The sequence below is a fragment of the Columba livia genome, chromosome 20 (genome assembly GCF_036013475.1).
Source record: "Columba livia isolate bColLiv1 breed racing homer chromosome 20, bColLiv1.pat.W.v2, whole genome shotgun sequence".
Lineage (NCBI taxonomy): Eukaryota > Metazoa > Chordata > Aves > Columbiformes > Columbidae > Columba > Columba livia.
In genome coordinates this window covers 3,954,218-3,976,104 of record NC_088621.1, presented here as the reverse complement: position 1 = coordinate 3,976,104, position 21,887 = coordinate 3,954,218, and the positions used below count along the sequence as shown (strand labels likewise).

Genomic DNA, 21,887 nt, shown 5'->3' with positions numbered 1-21,887 from the left:
ATGAATTTTTTATGTGTATTACAGTCATATCTGTTAATTCTACTGGAGGTAACTTAGATTTGTCGGTCTGTCCAAAGCTTCATATTCAATAGTGAAGTTATCATCTCCAAGCTATAACTAGGTAAGTAGGATATCTGACAGTGGTTGTAGTTTTTTTTTGTTACATTTTTAACACTTTTCCTTTTATTTTGTTTTATAGTAAATTTGTCACTTTAATGTTAAAAAAAGATTTTGAGATTGGTGTTTCTCTAATATTTCGTTCAGCAGACTTAGTAATGAGACAAAATGTGAGTAAAATTAAGTGCCAAGCCTGCCAGTTTACAGAGACTTGAAACGGGATGCGTTTTGTGTGTCAGCTAATTGAGTAGCTAAGCATTTAATCCAAGTGTGTTTGTTTTTGCTGTTCTGTCTAAACAAATGCAGCGTGCATTGGTTCCTCCTTTGGCATGGAATGGAAGAGTATTTAGCAGTGGGCTGAGGTTCCAGACACTAAAGGAAATCCTCTGCTTATTGTCCAAGAGGCCTTGTTGGTGTAAGTAAACTGGACTAGATATTCTGCTTTTTATTGGGATTGAGCTTTATCTTTGCTCTTCCCATGAGAGAGAAGCACAAGAGACATCTACAGATGGATTATGAATATTAAATTTATTACAATAACAGTTTACAGTACAAGGCACATACTGATGACTTACAATCAGCTTGCAACACTTGTAACTAAACAGCCGCATAAATTAATACATGTGCATCGTGTACAAGTTGGAGGGAATACTTAGTTCTGTACAGCTAAAACTCTATAGTTTAACTTCTCTTTGCTTGAAAGGCAAACATGGTCCTAATTTACCAGTTTCATAAAGTCCTGTTCACTGTTCAGAATACAGGGTGGGACATACTGGTGTGACAGGTAAGTGGAAGGTCAGCTGAAGAGGAGGGATTCGTTTGCCTCAAAACACTTAATTGCAGTGCAGCCCATTTGGTATCAATATAACCAGTTTTTGTACAAAACCAATGTTTAATGTCTGGCTACCTGACAGATATTGGTTACTCTAAATATTTTCAGAGAGATACGTAAAAGGAAGAAAAAAGAATGATAAAAAACAAATGACATTAATTTCTCAATATTTCAACCACTCAGCTAAACAGAGATACTAAAAAATGAACTTGTAATAACAAGATTTAGAAAACTTCAAACCAGTCTGCCATATAACAAAGGAAAAAAAGGGAGAGAGGAACTAAACTGCCTTGTTAGTTCAGCTTTTATAGAGCAAAACCATGGGTGTATTTTATCTTTGTGTTCAGGAAAAGCCTTTTAAATCCACTTCTGGAGGGCTTCCTTGTCCCCTGTTCTTGTAAAGACTTGATTATCCTACCAAAAAGAGAGCAAAGACCTAACATCACAAATGATCTTTTGGGCTGTCCGTTGCTAAAAGTATTTTTCTTGTGACTTTGCATGTCTACGTTACTTTTGTATCTTTAAATAATTTTAGGAATTTGGCAGCTGCGGTTACATTTGGAGAGCATGTATATGCATATAACACAGAGAGGTGAGTATGTGCATGGACGTTCATTTGCATATAAGTGCCTCAAGGTATCATATAAACACTTCTGATGAGGGTCAGTCCTACTGAGCTCTGTTCAACTTCTTGCTAAAAATAAGTTCCCCTCCTTTTCCTCTTTTTTTCCTGTTCAGGGTGAAAACCCAATGCCTTCACATTAGAATATGAGCTTATAAATCGTCAAAGTATGTTTGTCTAGTTTAAGTGCAGTTTTGGCAGCCAAAAGGATTATTCGGAACTTTAGCTTTCTACGAGGAAAGAATAGAAAGACTCGCAGGCTCCAGCAAATGTTAGGTGTGAAATTAAATAAAAACCAACCAAACCAACCAACAAAAAACCAAAACAAAGCAAAGCAGAGAAGCAGATCTTCAGGATTCTGCTTTTTGGCTTCAGAACTCAAAAACATCATTGTTGGTCTGTAGTTTTTTTGGGTGTAAATGTAGGTCTGTCAGGACGACAATTTTGTGACTGTCTAGCAAAAAACAATTCATAGAAACTTACCATATACAAAATGCAGGAAATGAAAAGGAGGATAATGCTACCAGGTGTGCGTGCTAACGTACGCAGAGCTGTATATCGCACTGCTCAGTGTTTCCTCTTCCTCTGCTCCGCTACAAACCTGGGGATCGAAGAATTTACTATTTTTTTCCTAGCTTATAAACCCCTGTGTTACTTGAATGGCTATCAGGAATATTGTTGTATTTTTCAAAGTAGTTTAAGCAATTAGAACCTTAGAAGCGAATACGACATTGCCCGGTATGAACAATCACACGGAGGAGGCTACGGGAGCACTGCCACAGCCCGGGGATCCTACACCTAATCCTGCCCGTGCTCATCCTGGAGCAGCTTACGCATCCGTGCAGCCTTCCAGCAGCCCCAGTTTCCCCGCGTGGAGCAGTGGTGCTCTCATGGACACAGACATCCTCGGGAGTCCAGAATGGATGAGTTCTCAGTTCAGTCTGGTGAGAAGCGCACAGTAGATCTCATTGGATTGCTTGGATAAACGTGCTGGAGGCACCGTGTCTCCAAACACCCGTGATCAGTGCCGCAGCCTCCGCAAAAACCTCCTCTACTTGCCGTCTCAGCTGGAAATGTGATTCTTTAGGGAGGAGAGTACCGGGAAAGTGACATTTTTGCTCCCCGCTCTCCCCCCAGCAGACAGGTGAGCTTACACCACATCCATGCGGATGTCTCCAAAAGGAATTTCTGTAGCTGTTTCTGGACTAATGCTTTTCAGAATACGCTGTTGGAAACAAATCAGTATTAGAAATCAGTTCGTTTTAGAGATAATACATAATATGTCAGACAATTTGAAAGATTTTTTTTTTTAATATTACTTTAGTTTGAGTTACGGCTCTTGAGCTATGACACAAGGATATTTCAGGCTTCTGTTAGCACTGTGAAGATGTAAAGTGCTATAGAAGTGGGCAGCATTATTTTTATAATTATTTCTAATGTATCATTTGAATCAAGGTTGGACAGGTATCGTACTAATGCTTTAGGACTTTACAGCTTACTTGGATACCCTGAACCAACCGATATTCTTTCTAAATTTGTATTTACTTGAAATCCCAAAAATATCATCACAGGTTACCACAGATTTATGGCAGAGAAATCTTAACTGAGTGTGAGGGAGAAAAAGAAGCTGGTTCCTACATTATACCCAAGGGAACCAATCTTTCACTGCCTCATTCACATGATACTGTGCATTGTGTCATTTCTAGGAAAAGCCTCCAGTTCACCAGAGCTCCAAAAATTTACTTGTTTTAATATTAATTTGTCAGTGGTCTCAGTAAGATGTGGGGAGATCTGTGAATGGCTCCAAATGGGCAGAAGGCAATTAGCTGTCTAGGAAGAAAACAGCAATAATCCTCAAATCCCAGGTCATCAGACCCTAGAAAAATATATATTAAATATTTATAGGAATCGCTTCTTTCCTAATAGTCAAAGAAAAGCCCCAGAGCATCGTGGATACCTCCTTCAGTGTTCCTGGAGTGCTGAGCAGCCGGTACACCATGTAGATGGGAATACAGATGACGGAAGAGGTTCCTATGCAATAACCCACTACTGTGGTCCAGTAGGGATAATCATAATCAAACAGGCGCAGCTCAGGAGGGTTGGACAGAAAGCTGCAGGTGACAAACTGAGAAAGAAAGAAAGAGGAAAGTAGGAATACGTGGATTTTGATGGCAAAAATGTATTTGGGGGAACTCTGTGTCCCAGCGTAGCATTGAACTAAAAAAATGAGTAGGACTTAAGAGGGATTAAACATATGTCGACACTGAAAAAATCCTAAATGGCATTAGTATGGATTACAAAATTTACTAGCAAAATTTCCATACAGAAATAACATATGGCCTCTGGGCTTTCCTTAGTTTAGTTTCCACAGAAAATACAAATAGCTCTGCCTAGCAACCACATCACCAGAGCTGTATTCCTGTGTTTCCAATTCTGAATTATAGATTTATAAAGGTTGCAATTAACTGCTGTAAACTCTAAGTGAAATATTCTGAAGTTGTCAGTCAGCAGTTGCTGAGAGACTATATTTAATTATCTTGGTGTTCCTCCTCAGACAGTATGTTTCATCATCATCTTTTGTAGCTTCATTTTGCTAAGCTAAATATAAAGCAACAAAATGAAGTCACTTTGTTCAGCAGAGGGAAGGAGGGGAGTCATTCAGAACCCAATTCTGCACTTGAGCTTTTACAATTCTTAAGGATTACCATTATCCAATTATCATTTTCTTGTGCTGGAAAGAAAAAGCCATAAAGCAAACTCACCAGAAGGAAGATGGGACTAATCGCTACCCAGCAAACCCGCCAGTACCAGCCGGGGGTGAAGCCCAGCATCTCCTTCACGTCGCTGCAGAACTGGGTGATGCCTGTGGAGCCAAGCGGGACGAGAGGGGTGACCACGGGTACAAGGTTTTCATAAGCAGACACACAGCGTCTCGCATGCACAGCAAATACATTCAGAATTCGTGATAGACTCTTTTGTTCCTATAATTCTTAATTATATTAAATCCTTAATTATTCAGAATCATAGCTCTGGTTACTTCTAGATATCACTATACTCCTATCAGGGAAAAAATAACTAGTTATCACAAATTTGGTCATTGGTGAGTTAATTGAAAGGTTTTGTAGCTTTTTCTGGAGACATCAGTGGTGGTGTCTGCAGGAACAGCGGACACGCTACGCTAAAGACGCTCAGGGATTTTGGTTCGTGTTTGTCAGTGTGACAGCGGACGTACCGTAGAACCAGGACACAGCAACCGCTTCCAGGAACACCACGGTTAGCACAGCCGGACCAGTGGCGTATTCTTCAAACAGTTTCACCACGAACGCGCCTCCCTAGAAAGGAGATCATGTTATCAGTGAACCGAAGATCCAGTGACGGAAATCCTGTAACGCTGTTGTTTATTTTTGCCTTCATCTGAGCATTCACAGATGGGCAGCTCGGTTGGTTCTGTCACTTTGTGGCTGTTGCTGCCAGTGAAACCCTTGAGCTGCGGGTCTGATCCCTCCCTCTGAGCATCTTTCACCAGCGGGGCTGCCGTGCAGAAAAGCTACAAGTGAATCTGCTGGCAGCTCCAGCTGGATTTCAATGAACCAATGAGATCTGGTGGGGGTTGATGGGGTGGCTCTTGCATCCCTTCTGTGGTAGCATCTTCTTTCTCCAACGTGAGTCATAGTTACTTAACGGGAAATAGACAAGGTGTTTCTTTCCTTTCTTTCCCTTTGGGATCTAGAATCATGAAGGAGGAGAACTCTATGTCTTGGAAAATAACTAAATCTTTTAGAGCAAATGCTTTAAATGAGAAGGAAGTTGCGCATAAAGGAGCAAGTGGAGTGAAATGTGACAGGAAAGCAAAATATTTTTTCCTTGTCCCTTATGATCATTACACTCATCATTCAAAATGTTGTTGCTTGTGAAAACGAAATCCCACAAACCCCACAGGGACTGATCATTATTTCTGGCCTGATTTGATGAGCAAAATCCAGGAAATTCATTGCTAGAGATTGTTAGAGAACAGCAACAATTACAGCATTTTCTAGGAGTTAATTTTTTATATATATTTTTTAAATTCAAAATATGTTTCAAACGTTGGGAAAGTTAAAATGACAATTCACATTATTTTTAAACATAGAGCATCTGAGAACAAGTAAACCATGTACAACGTGTGGAAGGTCACTTGCTGATTCAGCAGTTGGAGCAAGGGCTGCATCGTTTATGATGTGCAGCACATTAGAGTTTTGCTGGATTGCAATAGGATCATTTTGCAACACATTTCTTAGTGAGAGCTACTGTTCACATTCGTATTCCAAATATAGATTTCTCGTGCATAAAGAAAATAGGCTGGAAATTTAATCTGAGTTCTTGAAACTCTCTTAAAAACAATACTGCCCTCTCCAAGGTGTCATTTGCAGGAAACTGCCAGTAAGGAAAGCTGAGGAATGGGTGAAATACTTACAAATGTCAGGGTGGCTAATGACCCCAAAAAGCAAATGATGATCAGAATAAGAACAAACAATTCCCTGCGCTTGCTCCAGACATGTGGGAATTCATCCAGCACCCCGGTGATCACTCCCTCCAGTCCTGCAAACTGAAAAACATGGACAAGTCACTGGAAAAATCAAGGCCAGTTTCACCCGCTTTAAGGTGTGTTTGAGTGCTTAAAGGAGCTTTAAAGCTTTCAACACTGGTGCTTTATTCTGCCTGTAGACTTGGTGTGACCATTGCTTAGACAGTCTTTGGAACTTTTAAACCTTTTGAGGTGGGGAATTAGTCTTCATGTGTCTGTGGGAAGCGCCTGTGACCCAGAGGAAGTTCTGTGCTACAGGTAGTAGTTCTGTATTGCAAGTAGTAGTGGTAGGTGGCTCAGCAGAACCAAGACTGTGAAGTCAGCTGGAAGGAGCTGATTCTCAGTCTAAAAACAGGGTCACACAGCAAGTTTTTTAGAACATCTCCTTTCTGCAGTGCTGTTGAGAACTACCTCCAGGTCCCACCTTTCAAATCCAATTAGAGTGAAAAAAGCCCAGAATTTAAGAATTGATTTGTAAATTTACAAGTACAAGAGAGAAGGAGCCTGGAAGGCTGCGTTCCATCAGGTGTTTATGAACCAAGTGCTTTGGTTGTGTTTCCAGGTCTGTTACGAATTGTCACAATACGACACTGAAAAATCACTTCATTTTAGGTCAAAATTGAGCCCTAGTTGCTGTCTTACAGAAGGCACATGGAGACACCAATCATGCTCTGAACCCTTTTGTGATGGTGCAATATTTGTAATTGTTTCTTCTGGTGTTTGCAGGGGTAAGTCCGTACACTAAATATCCGCGGGGGCCACTATCTTGCCAACTGTCTACTCACTGTGCTGTCTAATCCCAGCGTGAGCAACATCAGGAAGAAGATGATGGCAAAGAAGGTGGAAGCGGGCATGTTTGCAATGGCCTCGGCGTACGTGATGAAGAGAAGGCTGGGTCCTGGTAGTAGAACGGAGAATTAGAGGTAACTTAGTGCAGACAGGCTGTTTCACTGCTCCGTGTTGCCTTTGAGGGGGAAAGGTCTCCCCCAGGCTGTTTTGCAGTGAGCAGTTACCCCCATGCCTGTGAAGCTGCATGCAATATGACTTCTATTTCTGGAATAATTTTTTTAGCTGTACCACATATTTATAACAGTGCCCTGAATTACGTACTAAATATTTTGCATAAGTTGGGCTGCTCTCAATCCAGGAGATAGTATACAGATATATTCTATTTTAGAAGCCGTGTGAGAGGTGTGCACAAAAAGTTGGCCTACCGGTATCTTTGGCGACCTCCGAAACATCTTCATTCCTCATCTCAGCCATGTATCCCAGCACAGTGAAAATGACAAACCCGGACACAAAACTGGTCATACTGTTCACGGTGCTGGTAACCAGAGCATCTCTGCAACACAAGACCTAACTCATATCAGGGCTTTGGCATCTGCTGGAAAGGGTCATTTACTACCAGATGGAATGAGTTATTGATCTGGAGACACCCCTACAAAAACTAGGGGAATATAATGAAAAGAACAAGCAGCAGATTTGAAATAAACGAGAATAGGCACAAGGGAGAATAAATGTTATAGATTGCAGGTTCTTTCAATAAGGACTTTTTTCTGTTATGCTTCTGTCTGATTTGTATGCACACAGGTCTGATAATTCAGTGCCCTTCAACAGTACTATGTCTCTTTTTCCCAAATACCCACAGTTACATTTTTTTAAACTCAAGTTTACTTATTATATAAGGTAGAACTCACTGGTAGCAGTTGTTATGGAATTTGTTGTAGCTGGCATAAGCCAACAGGACCCCAAAACCTGGACCAAGGGAGAAAAAAATCTGAGCTGCTGCATCCACCCAAACCTGGAAAATATTGGAGATCAAGAATAAAATGACACGAAACAGATGAGTTTGGCATATTCAGAATATTACTTAGGCCTACAAACCCATGTTTTACTAGTCTGCCTATATCCTGGTCCTGGTCTAACAAACATTTTGTTTAGAGAGTATGTTGAAATGTGACTATTTACTGTAGATATGTCAGAGTTGTAAGACTCCACTATAATTCTAGTGCCTATGCTGTGCTTATTGTATCTCTTCACACTGTTCTAAGTACTTGCAGTTTCATTTCTGACAGCACCTTTGATTAATTCACAGTGATTCACTTGTAATCAGTTTAACACAAGTTTTGCAATGTATAGAGAACATTCCATCCATGATTTTGCAGTGGGCTTGGCCCAAATTCCTTCCAGCCGTGTGTGCTGTGGGGTAGTCCTTTGTTTGGCTGTGTACCCTCAAGGATAAATAGCAGATGATCGCTGCCCAGATTTTTCCTGGATTTAATGGAAATACATGACAGTGTGGATGCAGTTCTAGTCCTTGGCCTCAATCCAGCTTCATTGTAGCCATGACAGATCCAAGTGTGACGATCCTGTTATGAAAAGCCTGTTGTACTCAAAAAGTGGCCACAGCCTGCACGAGCAGTGTTCCTAAAGTGCAGTATCTGAAGGTGGAAGTCTTCATTCATTTATCCTCTTCTGATTGAAACATGGAGTTCATTACAGCTTGTTTCTAATATTCTCTTCCATCATGCGAGGCCATCCTGTATCAGCCACAGACACAGCTCTGTCACCGTCCAGCACGCAGATTGCAATCTCCTGTCCTCACTTCAGATCCATCCAATACAATATCAATGCCCTTTATTGCTTTTTCAGAAGATGTGGCCTCTTATTGGAGATGCTATTTTATCAGAGACTGGTGTCTTTTCATTTCCTCTTTATTCAAAACTCTCCATATCAGCTGGGCAGCAGCAGACTTGCAAACATTAGAATTTTTAATCTTTGTATTTGTAGTATTTATTGCTTTGGGGTTTTTCCATCACTCTCCTCACCAGACACTTTCACAGGCAGCGTAATAAGCGCAGCCTTGAGCCTGATGGACGACTTGTCATCCAGAGTTCAAAGCTGTATACATACTGGAATGCCCGGGGTTGTTGGTTAGCTCAGTCTTGTCCTCATTCCTCCTTTCTTTCCAAGTCTTGGTAGTGTATGCAGGCCTAACTGATTTATTTCTTCTCCACATGCACTTGCAGGCATCACTGAGTCACGTTTCAGTTGGTGGCTGCAGAGCTGCCCAAGCTCATCACAGGATGGAGATCTGACATTTCAACTCTAATAACCTTTGCTATTTAAATACGGGCAACTGTGGACAGCGTTGGGCTGTGGAAAAGTCTGCCCAAGTGTGTAATGATCCCCTCACAGCCAAAAAAATACAGCTAAACCAGCTGTTAGTTCTTAGTAAGTATAGTTTGTTCAGTATGACTGCCATAACAAGGGATTTTGGAGCAGTGTATCAGCCATTGTAGCTTCTCACTCAGTGTCAGGCAGTTCACCATTTTCCTGGCAAAAAAACCTGTTCGGTCACTCATTTTCTTTCTAATCATATCACTAATTCTATTCAACCACTGTAGGGAAACCCTACTGTTAGTTCAAGACAAATTGATGGACTTCAATCTTCTTCAAAAAAATCTTTATAATTACGGAAAGAATAGCACGACCGTTTGAATAAAAATATGAAGTCAGGCTTGTAAGCCCATGCTAAGACATGTTTAATCACACCCTATGCTGAGAATAGACATTGAAGTATGTACATGCTGGCAGGCTAAAAGCAAATCTTTACCCTTTTATAACGATTTTACCTCCGTGGCCAGGAGCTTCTGCCAGTCGGGTTTCAGGTAGTAGAGGACACCTCTCCAAGCCCCGGGCAAAGTTGCTCCTCTCACGAGCAGGATGAAGAGGATGATGTACGGGAACGTGGCAGTCACCCACACCACCTGCCAGGGGGAACAGGAACACAGCATTTGCCGTGGGTAGAAATCTAACAGCTTATTGTAACTCTGAGCGTTTATAACATCTTCATGTGAACCTCTCAGAAGGTCTGTCAACAGTCACTTTGTACATCTATTCCCATGCTTGCTCTCGGCAGGGTTCTTGCCCAGAGAACAGTGCCACTAACTTACTATTGTTATATATTACTCAGATAAGAGTAGCGGTCACTCTACGGCGTTCCCAAATACATGAGCCTAGAATCCCCATCATGAGAACAACCTGAGATAATTCTGTGTCAAGTTAATTGGCTCCTTTAGAACCGCTGCTAGACTATGCAGTACCAAGTGGGTTTGTCTTGCTTTTGCATTCACCTTGCCAGATGTTTTGACCCCTTTCCAGATGCTGAAGTATACAATGGTGAAGATTAACAATAAACAGAGGGTCAGTTGCCAGCTAATGCCCCCCAGGTCATCCAGCCCATTGGACCTGTGCACCTGTAGAACTTGGCGGCTGAAAGAGGAAAGAAAAACACAGTATAGATATTTTTTTTAATAAATACTTATGTTAAATATACTTTGAACAGTCCCATAGTGCGGTCTGAGCACTACAAGTAGTCCTGAGTCTGTGGTAAGTAGCCTTCAGAGGCATGTTATTTTGGATTTAGTTTTTAATTAAAAGCTTGATATTGATACACCAGTGATGATCAATGGTAAGTGATGAGAGCTCGTTGAGAACCTCTGATCTAAAATTCAGAGCACCCACCCATACACCCTAGGCTCACATACGCCTACAAGCATTTAGATATTTAAACACTTCAGAAAAGGGTATGATGAATAAAGAGCCCTGCTCCCCCTCCAAAGAAGAGCTCGCTACGTGTTCCACCGTTCTCTCTGATATTCCTGTCCTCACTTACATGCACTTACGTATAAAATTCTTCAGCGGGAGAGATGGAGTGCAGGGACCAGCTGACGTTGTCCTTGCTGAAGTAGTTGGTGCAGTTGCCTGTGTTCCAAGCGTTTGTGCAGGTAGTCCATGGCAGCTCCGCCGTGAAGGACGATATGAGGTAGTAAAAGGCCCAAGCCATAATGGTGTTGTAGTAGGAGGCTACGTAAAGATCTATTATACAGATGGCAAAGCCAATTCCTAGTAAGGCAGGAAATAATTATGTGAAGTGGGTGTAAGTTTTAGGCCAAAAAAAAAAGGAAGGAATTGGTTATCACATCAACTGCAATTAGTAACTAAGGCAGCTCTACAGGAGGTACACGTACCCTCTCAAGTGTTTACAACACTGGAATTTCTTGTGGCTTTGGAAACCCTCGGGCTCCAGTTCCAAAAAAGCATCCTTAATCAAGACACAATGTGCTTATATAGGGGTTTTTTCATCACTTCCTAAATTCCTGGAATTTAGAAGTAGGCATCTTGCACTCAGTAAATAAAAAGACAAGAGCAGAGCTATAACAGGGGGAGCAAGAGCGGACGAGCATATAGAACATGTCCTTCTCTGAAAGAGTCTGGACAGACGAGGCTGAAGATGGGGAATAATTCCTGTTAATATCTTTGCAATAGAAATACTAGATATTTATTCTTATTTTAATTCTGGTTTTAATTTTGCATTGGATTAACTTAATTAATTACTTTTTTTTGTTTATTTTTTTGGTATTCTCAGGCTTGGATCAGGGCAAGAGGACAGGCCTCTACCTCATCAGCCTGAGAGCTGCACATCGTATGTGTTCATGAGAGTACACACACGCCTCTGCAGATGAACGTAAAGTTCTATGAAAGCTTTCTTTGTAAAGCCAAAATCTTGTATAGAACAAGACTTGCTTTGTTCTATGAACTTTTCAGATTTTTTGTTTGAGAAATGTCACCATTATAGGAAAATCTTCCAGTTATTCAGAAAGTTCCTAGTAATTTTCCATTTCCTTTCTTTACCTTTGAATATAGGACATATTTTCCTCCAGATTGAAATACACCCATTCCTGTGGTACTGTCCTAGCGCTAGTTCCATATAGAAGAGAGGAATCCCTCCAAAGATGGCCATGATTGCGTACGGAATGAGGAACGCTCCTGCAAGAAAGCAAGCAGACAATTATAACTCCTCATAGGACTTCTCTTCCAACAGTACCAACACTCCACAAATAACGGTTCCCTTTATCCCACGAGGAAAATGTGCATCCCCCTCTAACCAGTGTGCCACACCGAATTACCATGGGCTTTCTCCTAAGAGTAACTACTCACAGTGTGAATAATAAGCAACACTCAGGCCAGAATTCTCCATTTGTGTAACAGGGATATGTAGGATTCTCTAAGGCTGAAACGCCTCCAATGGGTACAATTGTGAGGTGGGCTACAGGTAATGAATTAATTCAATAAAATGCATTGGTTACATCCATAATTTCCAAGATCTCCTTGATCAGATGTATATGTTGGCTGAAATGTCAGTGAGTAGCAGACCTAGTGTAATGAGCTTTTTGACGTGTTGGTTTATCTGGTTTTAAATACTCCTTGGGACAGTCTGCTTGCAAAGTAATTTCTACTTTGCCATTTGTTAGAAATGAAATTAAAATAAGCCAGTAAACTCATCGACCTGTAAGCAAGGAGGTTCAGCAATAAGGAGCAGAATACAGAACTAGTCACTGACCTCCTCCGTTTTGGTAGCAGATATAAGGAAACCTCCACACGTTCCCCAGATCCACCGCGTATCCGATGACGGAGAGCAGAAAGTCTATTTTTTTACTCCAGGTCTCCCTGTCTTCCAGCTCCATGAGCTGCTGCTGCCCCTCTGCCCCGCAGGCGGTGGAGCTGGAGGTGGTGGTGGCCGCCGGGGCCGTGCACTGGGCACCTTCCGCCTCCCCCATCCCATTGCCGGGAACGGAGCTCTGAACCCCCGAATAACCGTTGGAGATCTGAGCTGCCTCCCCTTTGTCTCCCTGGCTGGGATGGACTTTATTGCCATCCTCCACCAGCCGTAGGGCAGATTTAGGGTTCCTGACCAGAAGTCCGTTTTCTTTACAGTCTTCTCCTTCGTTACAGTCTGAGACATCTTTCTTGGAAGTTAGCGGCTCGGTCTCATTGCTTGTTGCCTTTTTTTCCATCTTTTTTCAGAGATTTGTTCTGATCACTTGCAGACAGACGGCAGCACAGGGTCCCCTTCTGGCTTGTCTTCCCACGCTTTTATTCCCAGCACTTTTAGAATTCCTCTTCCATATTTAAATCCATCAGACTGAAGACACAAACACCATCTAAGGAATGAAAAATAGTTAAAAACCCATTACAGGGCTTACTGATGGTAACTTTCAAGTCACAACTGACTGATTCTGTGATCAAAATGCTTTTGGAATTAATTAACCATCATAACAATGCAATGTGAGTCATTTAGCAGGTAATCCATTAAGGGTTTTGTACGGAGAAGGGAAGGAAGCAGTCGGCCTCTTCTACATCAGGAGGCTGCATACCTGCCTTAGAACCACTTGGGCACATTCACTGAACTTTGTGCACTGTTGGACAACTCGGGGCGGTCACGGTGCTGCTCCGTTCTGGTAATTCGCTCTCCTTTGGACACTGGTTTCACACCCAGGGAGGTCGTGGAACTCCCAGTTTGTAAAAATAAGGGTGGAGTTTAGTGTGACTTCTATTTTCATTTTCATAAGTTCATCCTGTGACTTCTACTCGCAATATCTACATTCACCCAGTATGAAGGGAAAATAATTAATTAAACAAATACGAGGTAGCAATTGATCTACAAATTACATTTCGTTATCAGAAATCCCGCGGTGTCTGCTGTGTTAAGCAGCAGACCTAGAAGGCTTAAACAAAAGCTTAGAAAAGTATTTAAATCTCAGTGGTTTTGCATCAATTAACTCTCGAGGCTCAGTCAACACTAATGATTCAGGAATAGCAGTGGGTGCTGCTGTCCAGTGCCAGCAAACAGGCACTGGGAGAGTCCCTTCCTAAGGGCTACAAGAGTAATCCAGGGGAAATAAACGATTCAGAACTGGGAAGAAAAGAAAAAAGAGTATAAAGCGACGACTTTTTCCTTCAGGACAAAAAGAAAAGGAAAATAATGGTGATTCCGTGGGTCGTGTTTTGTTTTCTGCTCGCTTGTTTCAGGCAATGGAAATGCCCTTACTCAACAAAACCCTGTAATAGGAGCTGATCCTCTGTGCTGTAAATTCCCCGGGGTTAGTAACCTTGCTTTACACCTAGCAAAATGTTACACAATATACAAGATACCATCGCAGATTAAATTATTATAATTACATTGGATTTTTTATTCCCAAAGCGTTTTACCACAGTAAATATCATTGTCACATCCTAGCAGGATTATTTCACTTTTAACTGTTGGAAAAAAAGCTAAAGCAGAGAGGGGATATTATTTACTCAGTACTAGAATTTGCTCATTGCCAGAGCTATTAAAACTCGAGTTTTTCCCAGCTTTCAGCCTTGTGCAAACACTGTTAAACCTCTTCCGAAACATTTCTCAGTGTGCACAGGAGGAGAAGGAAAGGTATTGAGCTGCAGAGCAATCAGGAGGATGTTCTGGAGATAAACGTCACTTCAAGGTGTTTATAACTTTCAGAAACCTCTAGTTTTTCTGTTGTTACCCAGATAATGTTATTTTCACCATATATCGGGAATTGCCTCATTAATAATGAATTCTTACAAGAGCAGTACTTTGCTACATTTAGTTAATCATCCACAAAGACCAAAACATCTTCAAAGAGGAAAACACTACGACAAAGAACAGGAGTTTGCTTTACCTGCAAGGCTATGAAAACTGAGTGTCTTTGGAGTCCGAAACCTTCCAAATGTCCCAAAAGAGTGTATGTAGATGAAAACAGTCTGGCAACATGAAAATCCCAGGAGAGGCCACCGCCTTGTATAGAGCATGTTAATACACGGTAGGAACATGGAAAAGTAACCTGACTCCTCCTGGACTTTACACCTCTCACTCATAAATGGGAAAACAGAAAGTATGTTGATTTAACTGCATTATCTCTTGAGACTGGATTTTCCATACCCGAGACTTAAACTCTTATTGTATTTCTAAAACACTTTATTTCTGCACATTGATACTTCTTGGCACTTTCTTTACAGAGGTCATTGATTATACTGTTGATTTCCTGGAGCTGCGACAATCAAGATAGTTGTCCTATCCCGATCTAAGCTGCTCCTGGTCTTCTGCAGACCAGAAGAAAGAAACATCGCATCATTTGAGATATTTTTTGTAGAATTTTCGTTACTTTGAGCATCAAATATGCAAAATTACTTGTGAGCTTTCAGGGGCTTCAACTGTAATTCGAACTGTTCCTTTCTGAAAGAGAACTACAGCTCAACAGCTACCCTGGGAAGTCTCCAGTGCCAGACTCTACGGCTACACCGTGGTGTTCCCAGCGACACAGTTGGCACAGGAAACCAGAACAGTTACAGGATCAGAAGATTTCATCGCGCTGTAAAAATCTGGCAGAATGTACTTTTTCTCCCCTCATTACAATTCAAAAAAAGAAAACTACTTGAAGTAATTGTAACCACCACAAGCAGCTGCAGAACTAGAGCTCCTGGGGCTGAGAAATAAGATTTCCAGGGGAAAAATTATGCTATTAGTGAAGGATTTTACCCACATCAGCCTCCACCTCACCTCTCTGCACCCATCTCTCAGTTGTTACATGATGGTAGTGAATTGTGTAAGAAATGGCAGTTTATTACCTATTTTCAATCTGAGTTGTTGCAATGTTTGCTCCTATATAATTACACATTGGCTTCTTATCACCAACGTAATTAGCTACAGAAGAAAAAATAAAATCGGTGCCGTCGTGTCATTTTGATCTGTAGATGTGACTTTGCTCCATCGAGAGGCCCTACGTGTCTGCCCGTTTTCCCTCTCCGGTAGCTCTGAGCAGAGACAACTGAGGACGCTTCCCATCCCCATCGTGCTGCCCGGGAGCACGGAAGGTTCGGTGCTGTTGGGTGACCCTGGGCTGTGCTCTGGAGAACACCCGGTAACAACCAGCACGTCCTCCACAACCGTTCCCTGCTCTGTTGAAAACACCAGGACGGATAATTCAAGATGTGTTTCTGTGGCCTTGGCTGAAGTCACCAAAGCAGTTCAGGTAACCCAAATATTAACTTAATTATAGTTTTTGTTACTCTCACACAAAGCTAAACTTGAACCAGCACTGGAGATGTAAATGTCACAGAATCACAGAATGCCAGGGGCTGGAAGGGACCTGGAAAGCTCATCCAGTGCAATCCCCCCATGGAGCAGGAACACCCAGATGAGGTTACACAGGAAGGTGTCCAGGCGGGTTGGAATGTCTGCACAGAAGGAGACTCCACAACCTCCCTGGGCAGCCTGGGCCAGGCTCTGCCACCCTCACTGAGAAGAAGTTTCTTCTCAAATTGAAGTGGAACCTTTTGTGTTCCAGTTTGAACCCATTACCCCTTGTCCTGTCATTGGTTGTCACCGAGAAGAGCCTGGCTCCATCCTCCTGACACTCACCCTTTCCATATTGATCCCCATGAATGAGATCACCCCTCAGTCTCCTCTTCTCCAGCTCCAGAGCCCCAGCTCCCTCAGCCTTTCCTCACACGGGAGATGCTCCACTCCATCATCTTGGTGCCCTGCGCTGGACTCTCTCCAGCAGTTCCCTGTCCTGCTGGAACTGAGGGCCATGTCCCTTGATGCACAAAACTGACTCCCCTGTATCTGTTTATCAATCCTCAAGGACCATCACTGTCCTGGGTCCAGTTCCTTCTAACCCTTCACGGATCACTACTCTGGTTATTTCTTGAGGCACACAGTGAGCTCTCGTGGCACTGTGGGAATCCCTTTCCTTTAGTCCTCTGCCACGCAGTCAACCAAATCTTTCCAGCACTGTAAAAATTATACTCCTGTTCTCTATATTCTTTTAAAGGACAAAATTGACTTTTATCTAGCAGATTAAAACAAGCTGAGGTGCAGCAAATAGATACTTCAAGGGAGACACATCTTAATGCTTTAAGTGACCAGGAGGATATTTTGAGGGGAGGCAGCACTGACTTCCCGAATTCCTCAGCACAAGACTTGTCCAGTGTCACTGCATGACTGCAGAAGTCATTACTTGTCTCTAAATCAAATACATTTTAACTCGCACAATTGCAAAATGTGTATATTTGCATATATTTCCCTTCATACTAGTTAGTCTTACAAAGCGGTGCTTGCTGGAGTAGCCGCCTCTGGTCACAGCTGCATTCCTGGAGCCAAACCCCCAGTACCGCTGTGGCTCCCAGCGCTCCCTGGTTACACGCCAGCACTTGCAAAGACAAAGCACTTTGAACTCTAACACAAAGCGCCAGCCTACGCTGCTGGCAAACAGAACCAAACGTTAACATGATTTCTGTTAACTTGGCCTAAATCTCACTTTCATCACAAAGCATTTAAGGTTGTTAAAATTATGTAGCAGCTTGACGGCATATTACACCTCGCAATAAAGGCGCAGTTCACACAGGCAGTTGTATGTACATGGAAAGAGTCCAAGGAAATTACTTTTATCTAGAAAATAAAGAAGTTTCTATGACAAGATAGAAATCATGTATCCCACCCAGGAAAAGGCTGTGCTCTTTATCTGTAGGTACTGTTGTCACCTCTGAGCCACAACACCAACCGTGACTCTGCAACAGCCAAGTACCTGCGTGTTTCCAGGTACTGGACTGTGATAAATCCAGCAGTAAACACTTCTGATCTTCAGCCCTATCTGCTCACACAGCCCCAGTCCGTCTTTGGGCGGGAGCGGGGGTACATGACCTGGATGACAGAGAACCTTGTGAAGTTTATTCCACACTCTCGCGTGCTATAGCGAGGGCCTGTTGTTCTGCATTTGTAGCGTGAAAGAGTAAAGAGGCTTCACATTTCTCCTCTGATCTTTTGCACAGGCAAACCTTTAATCAAAATTATTACAGGACAGTTCAGATGCTCCCATACTGCGGGGAGCTGTTAGGAAATAAGAATTTCTACCAGTTAGATCTTGAAACTAGATTGCACTAGGTTATGATTAATTTTACCTGCTGTTTGTCATAGGTGAGTCACGTTTAGAGTTCATAATGCAAAAAACTAATGCCTTTTGCTTTCGAATGTGTTCATGTACACTGATTTCATTGAAAAATAAGTACCTAGAATATCCTTTTCTATTAGGTTGTTTCCATTAGGCGAGCTACATTGTATTTCAGATTTCAAAACCTGATATATTCGTGAATACAGAGTAGGATGATACAGCGTCCCAGCTTTGGTAGAGCTGCTGGTAACCACAGATCAGAGGAACTGGGTGCAGAGCAGATACAAGGGGATTTCTAGACCACCCCTCAACAACTGAAAAACGATTTCTTCAAGGTTTGTTTTCAGCTATGCTTCTCTAGCCTAGTTGTAGAAAATCAAAACGGACTTTGGATAAAGAGTGGTCAAAACCCACTGAAATTAATGGGTACAGTGAATTATTTCTGCACATAGCAGGTCTGATCCCAGTGCCAGTGATTTTGTATGTAGCTGGACTGGCTGCTTCTGCACATCACTGTAATATGCGAGTAGTTTATAAGAAAACGTGCACTATGTAGATGGCAAACCGGGTCCTGTATATGAATATTTGAAGTTCTCCAGGGCTCGCTCACATTCTTACTAAACCAGAGCAGAACTGTGCTCGACAATGAGCCCCAATGAGACAATGACTCTTCTGGGAGAATAAAAGGTGACTTACCCAAGGGAGAAGGGCAGAAGTCGGGAGCTCTCCCCAGTTAACCCCTGTGTTCCCAGACAAGGAAAACAGAGGTCAGGTGTGAGAACGGGGCTTCTAAAAGTGATGGTATTGGGGGATGTAAACCTGTACTGTGAGGTTTATGTCATAATCTCCTCCATGTTTCAGTCTGAAATTAACAAGTCAGCAGGAGGGATTTTACCTTTAAAGATTTGCTGAGAAGACAGATGCTGTATCGTATTGGGAACACTGCTAAGTGGACGTCAGTCACTTAAAGAACAGGGCGGGGAGAAAATGCATCTGTATGGCTCGAGAGTGTCCATATGTAGTGCAAGGAAACAGATAAGCTTAAAGGGAATGATATTCCTTTTGTATTCTTCCTCAAATTATATATATAAACTTGGAGGAAGAGTCATAACACAGGAATATGACCACACAGAGCACTTTTCCTTAATATCTCTCTGCACAGGCAAATTAATGGGCACAGAAGACCTGTTTGCAGACACCAGTCATATGTGCCAACATGCATGTACTTATGTTTGTGATGTTTTCATCTAAAGACAGTAAAGAAAGTCACTGCTGTTTCCTGAAGATGTTTCTTTGAAGGAGACTTAGTGGCTACCTCCACATTCCAGCCCCTTCATTCAGGCTCCAAGCTCTATGTAAGTTCTGGTGAAACACTTATCCCATAGATAGGGATATCCCATAGGGCTTCCTTGTGCTGTATAAATTCTATAAGATACAGATTGCCAGATCAACAGGGCTGCAAATATGCAGTTTTGGAAAAGAGGTAAAACATTAGAATGAGAAAGGACACCAGGCTATACAATGAATAATATTTCCTTAGGCTCTTAACACTGCTCATAATGAAAACTCGGTGGTTTATATTTCCATGGAGGAAAGCAGGAAAGAGCTTAAATACACTGCACATTTCCACGTGTGGGAATAATTTAAGGGTTTTACTAAATTCTAATTTTGGGGCAGTTTTTCTTAATTTATATAACTGTTTGAAACTCATCACACCCTGTCCAATTAGAAAACAGACCCACAAGAGTCATTTGCTATGTGCCAAGCTTAACAAAGTACTGTCCAAGAAAATTGTGTTCAGTTCACTCATCAAAAGCACCAGAAGACGAAGCCCAAGTGTGTGAGACCTTCCCTGGGAAAATGCCTGACAGCTAATAACCCACATTAAAACTCTACAAGGTTTCCAAGAATCCAGACCCATTAACTGCACGGTCCTTTCCCCCCAGGCTTTCTTAACACATCAAAACATGTTTTCCATGACTATTTATATGTTCAGTTACATTGCATTCCTCACTTATGTTTCCATATTACTTAGCAAACCAGCCCAGCAAGCCGGTTGGTTTCAGCAGTAAACATGATTGACTATAAATATACACTCTTCACATTTATTACTTACAATAAAACTGTCCTATTGAGTCAGATAATTTACTGTGCTGGAACAATTTACCTTTTAAGATAGAACTTCATATGGTTAATAAAGCTTACTTTACCCTTTTAAAATAAATAACAGTTTGCATTGATTTTTCTTGCTTCAAATTCTGCTTATTTCACCTTATAGTTTAATGGGGGTTTTTTGTAATTTTAAAATAAACTGAACATTCATATTGCAATGATGTGAACTGCCAAAACTCCTATTTCCAATTGTCATAACATGTTCTGCTACAGGTATTTGACTCCCAACAGTCATAATTGCTGGGCAAGTGCCTGAACAAGACGCAGAGCATGTAACATCCACAAAGCAAGAACAAGCATCCAAAGTTTGAGAAATCAAAGCAAACTTTCACCAAAAAATCTATATATATTTTTCCCCTCAAAGCTTTCTTAGATGTACATTTTCCAGATGTTTCAGAAATTACTCCAAGACCTTAAAAGTTACTTTAAAATGAACCAAAATGGAGTATACATGTTTTAGACTGTCATTAGTATTTCAGATTTTATAAGCCAAGCTGAAAGAGGCAACAAGTAGAAGTTAACGAAGCTCCAGTTTCAGAAGGTCGGCTCTGAAAACAGCCCTCTAGGAGTCTAAATGCCATAAAATACTTTAGATAGCAACATGTTAAAACCAAAATTATAAAGTACCTGTGTAGCGGATGGGTCGGAAGCGCTTTCCTTGGAGTTATCCAAGCTCGAGTAACCTTCACCCACATTGACTCGGGAGTCTCGGGAACTCAGCCCCTCGGCGAGGTTTTTGTACCCCAATCCCCTCACATGGTCTGATTTCCAGATAATCTGCTGCCAAAGAGCTCTTTAAGAATTTTTGCGTCACTTTAGTCAAATAAACTTGATGTTTCACCGGGGCTGCAGCTCAGTTTTCCTCCTAGAGGTGGGTGGCTACATCTGCCTGCTCTGCTGGGTTCAGGAGAGCAGGATCCAATGCAGGCAGAGGCAGGAGGGAAGCGTTCCTGCCCAGGGACAGTTTTGCCGGCTGTTGTTCCAGCTATAAATAACAGGAGGAGGATGATGATGGAGCCAAACGGAAGTTTTGAGGCAGTCAGTAAATTATAAGTTTGCAGGTGGGTCTGCAGATTACAGAAAGATAGGAAGGACTGGGGTGTTGTCACAATAAAAGGGTTTGGAAGGATTAATTTCTATTGCTGGGCGCTTGCATTATTTTAATAAAGATTTGGTTTTGTTTTAAAGCGTTAAGCACAAATTCCTTTAAGAGCGTTTTGCTCGTTTTGCTGCTGCGATACAAGCTCAGCAAGTAATTTCCTTTCTCCCTATCGCTCCTCAAAATATCTCACTCAACCTCTGACACGGGCTTTTTGCTCCGGGTTCTTTCACCCGGGGTTTATTCATCCCTAGACTTTACAATTTGTTTATGAAAAGTCATAAATCACAGGTCAAAATCGTGCCATAGTTTAGGTGGCGGGTTTGCGGGGGGGGAAGCAGAATGGGGACAAGTAAGAACAGCTGATTGTTAGAGAAACAGCAGCTTTGCTGTTCAGTGGTTGCCGGTTTTCAGAGACTTATTCCAAACAATTGAAAAGGAAAACTCCACAAACCGAAAAGCGCAGGGATATAAGGAGCACTTGGCTATTTCTGCCTCGGTGGCAGCAGCACAGCGTTTGCACCATCTCAAGGGCAGCTCGGGTATTGCAATTACGAGCATTAAGGAGATGTGTATTCAAGTTTTGCTTTCCCGAAACTCTTGTGGGCAACTTATTTAAAAGGTTTTGTCAAATTAAGCTCGTTGCCTTCAGTTGCTTTAGAGATTCATTGTTGTTTTAGCGAAAA

The 21,887-nt window shown here is 41.9% G+C and overlaps 1 protein-coding gene across 2 annotated transcripts; it reads right to left on the bottom strand.

The window, feature by feature from the left end:
- Positions 1 to 626: 626 nt before the first annotated feature.
- Positions 627 to 21,107, bottom strand: SLC6A4 (solute carrier family 6 member 4). 2 transcript variants are annotated; one of them, XM_005502032.3, is made up of 14 exons: positions 20,730 to 21,107; positions 12,542 to 13,142; positions 11,833 to 11,967; positions 10,824 to 11,043; positions 10,272 to 10,410; positions 9,771 to 9,905; positions 7,833 to 7,936; positions 7,350 to 7,477; positions 6,921 to 7,033; positions 6,025 to 6,156; positions 4,804 to 4,903; positions 4,334 to 4,434; positions 3,529 to 3,696; positions 627 to 2,796 (listed from the first exon to the last, which is right to left on the bottom strand). In XM_005502032.3, exons 2-14 carry the CDS (start codon positions 12,993 to 12,995, stop codon positions 2,722 to 2,724), a joined length of 2,004 nt encoding a protein of 667 aa, XP_005502089.1. In that variant the 5' UTR covers positions 12,996 to 13,142; positions 20,730 to 21,107; the 3' UTR covers positions 627 to 2,721. The 2 variants fall into 2 exon arrangements, with proteins under 2 accessions (XP_005502089.1, XP_064892925.1); XM_065036853.1 differs by lacking the exon at positions 20,730 to 21,107 and adding an exon at positions 14,661 to 14,795.
- Between the last annotated feature and the right edge of the window lie 780 nt (positions 21,108 to 21,887).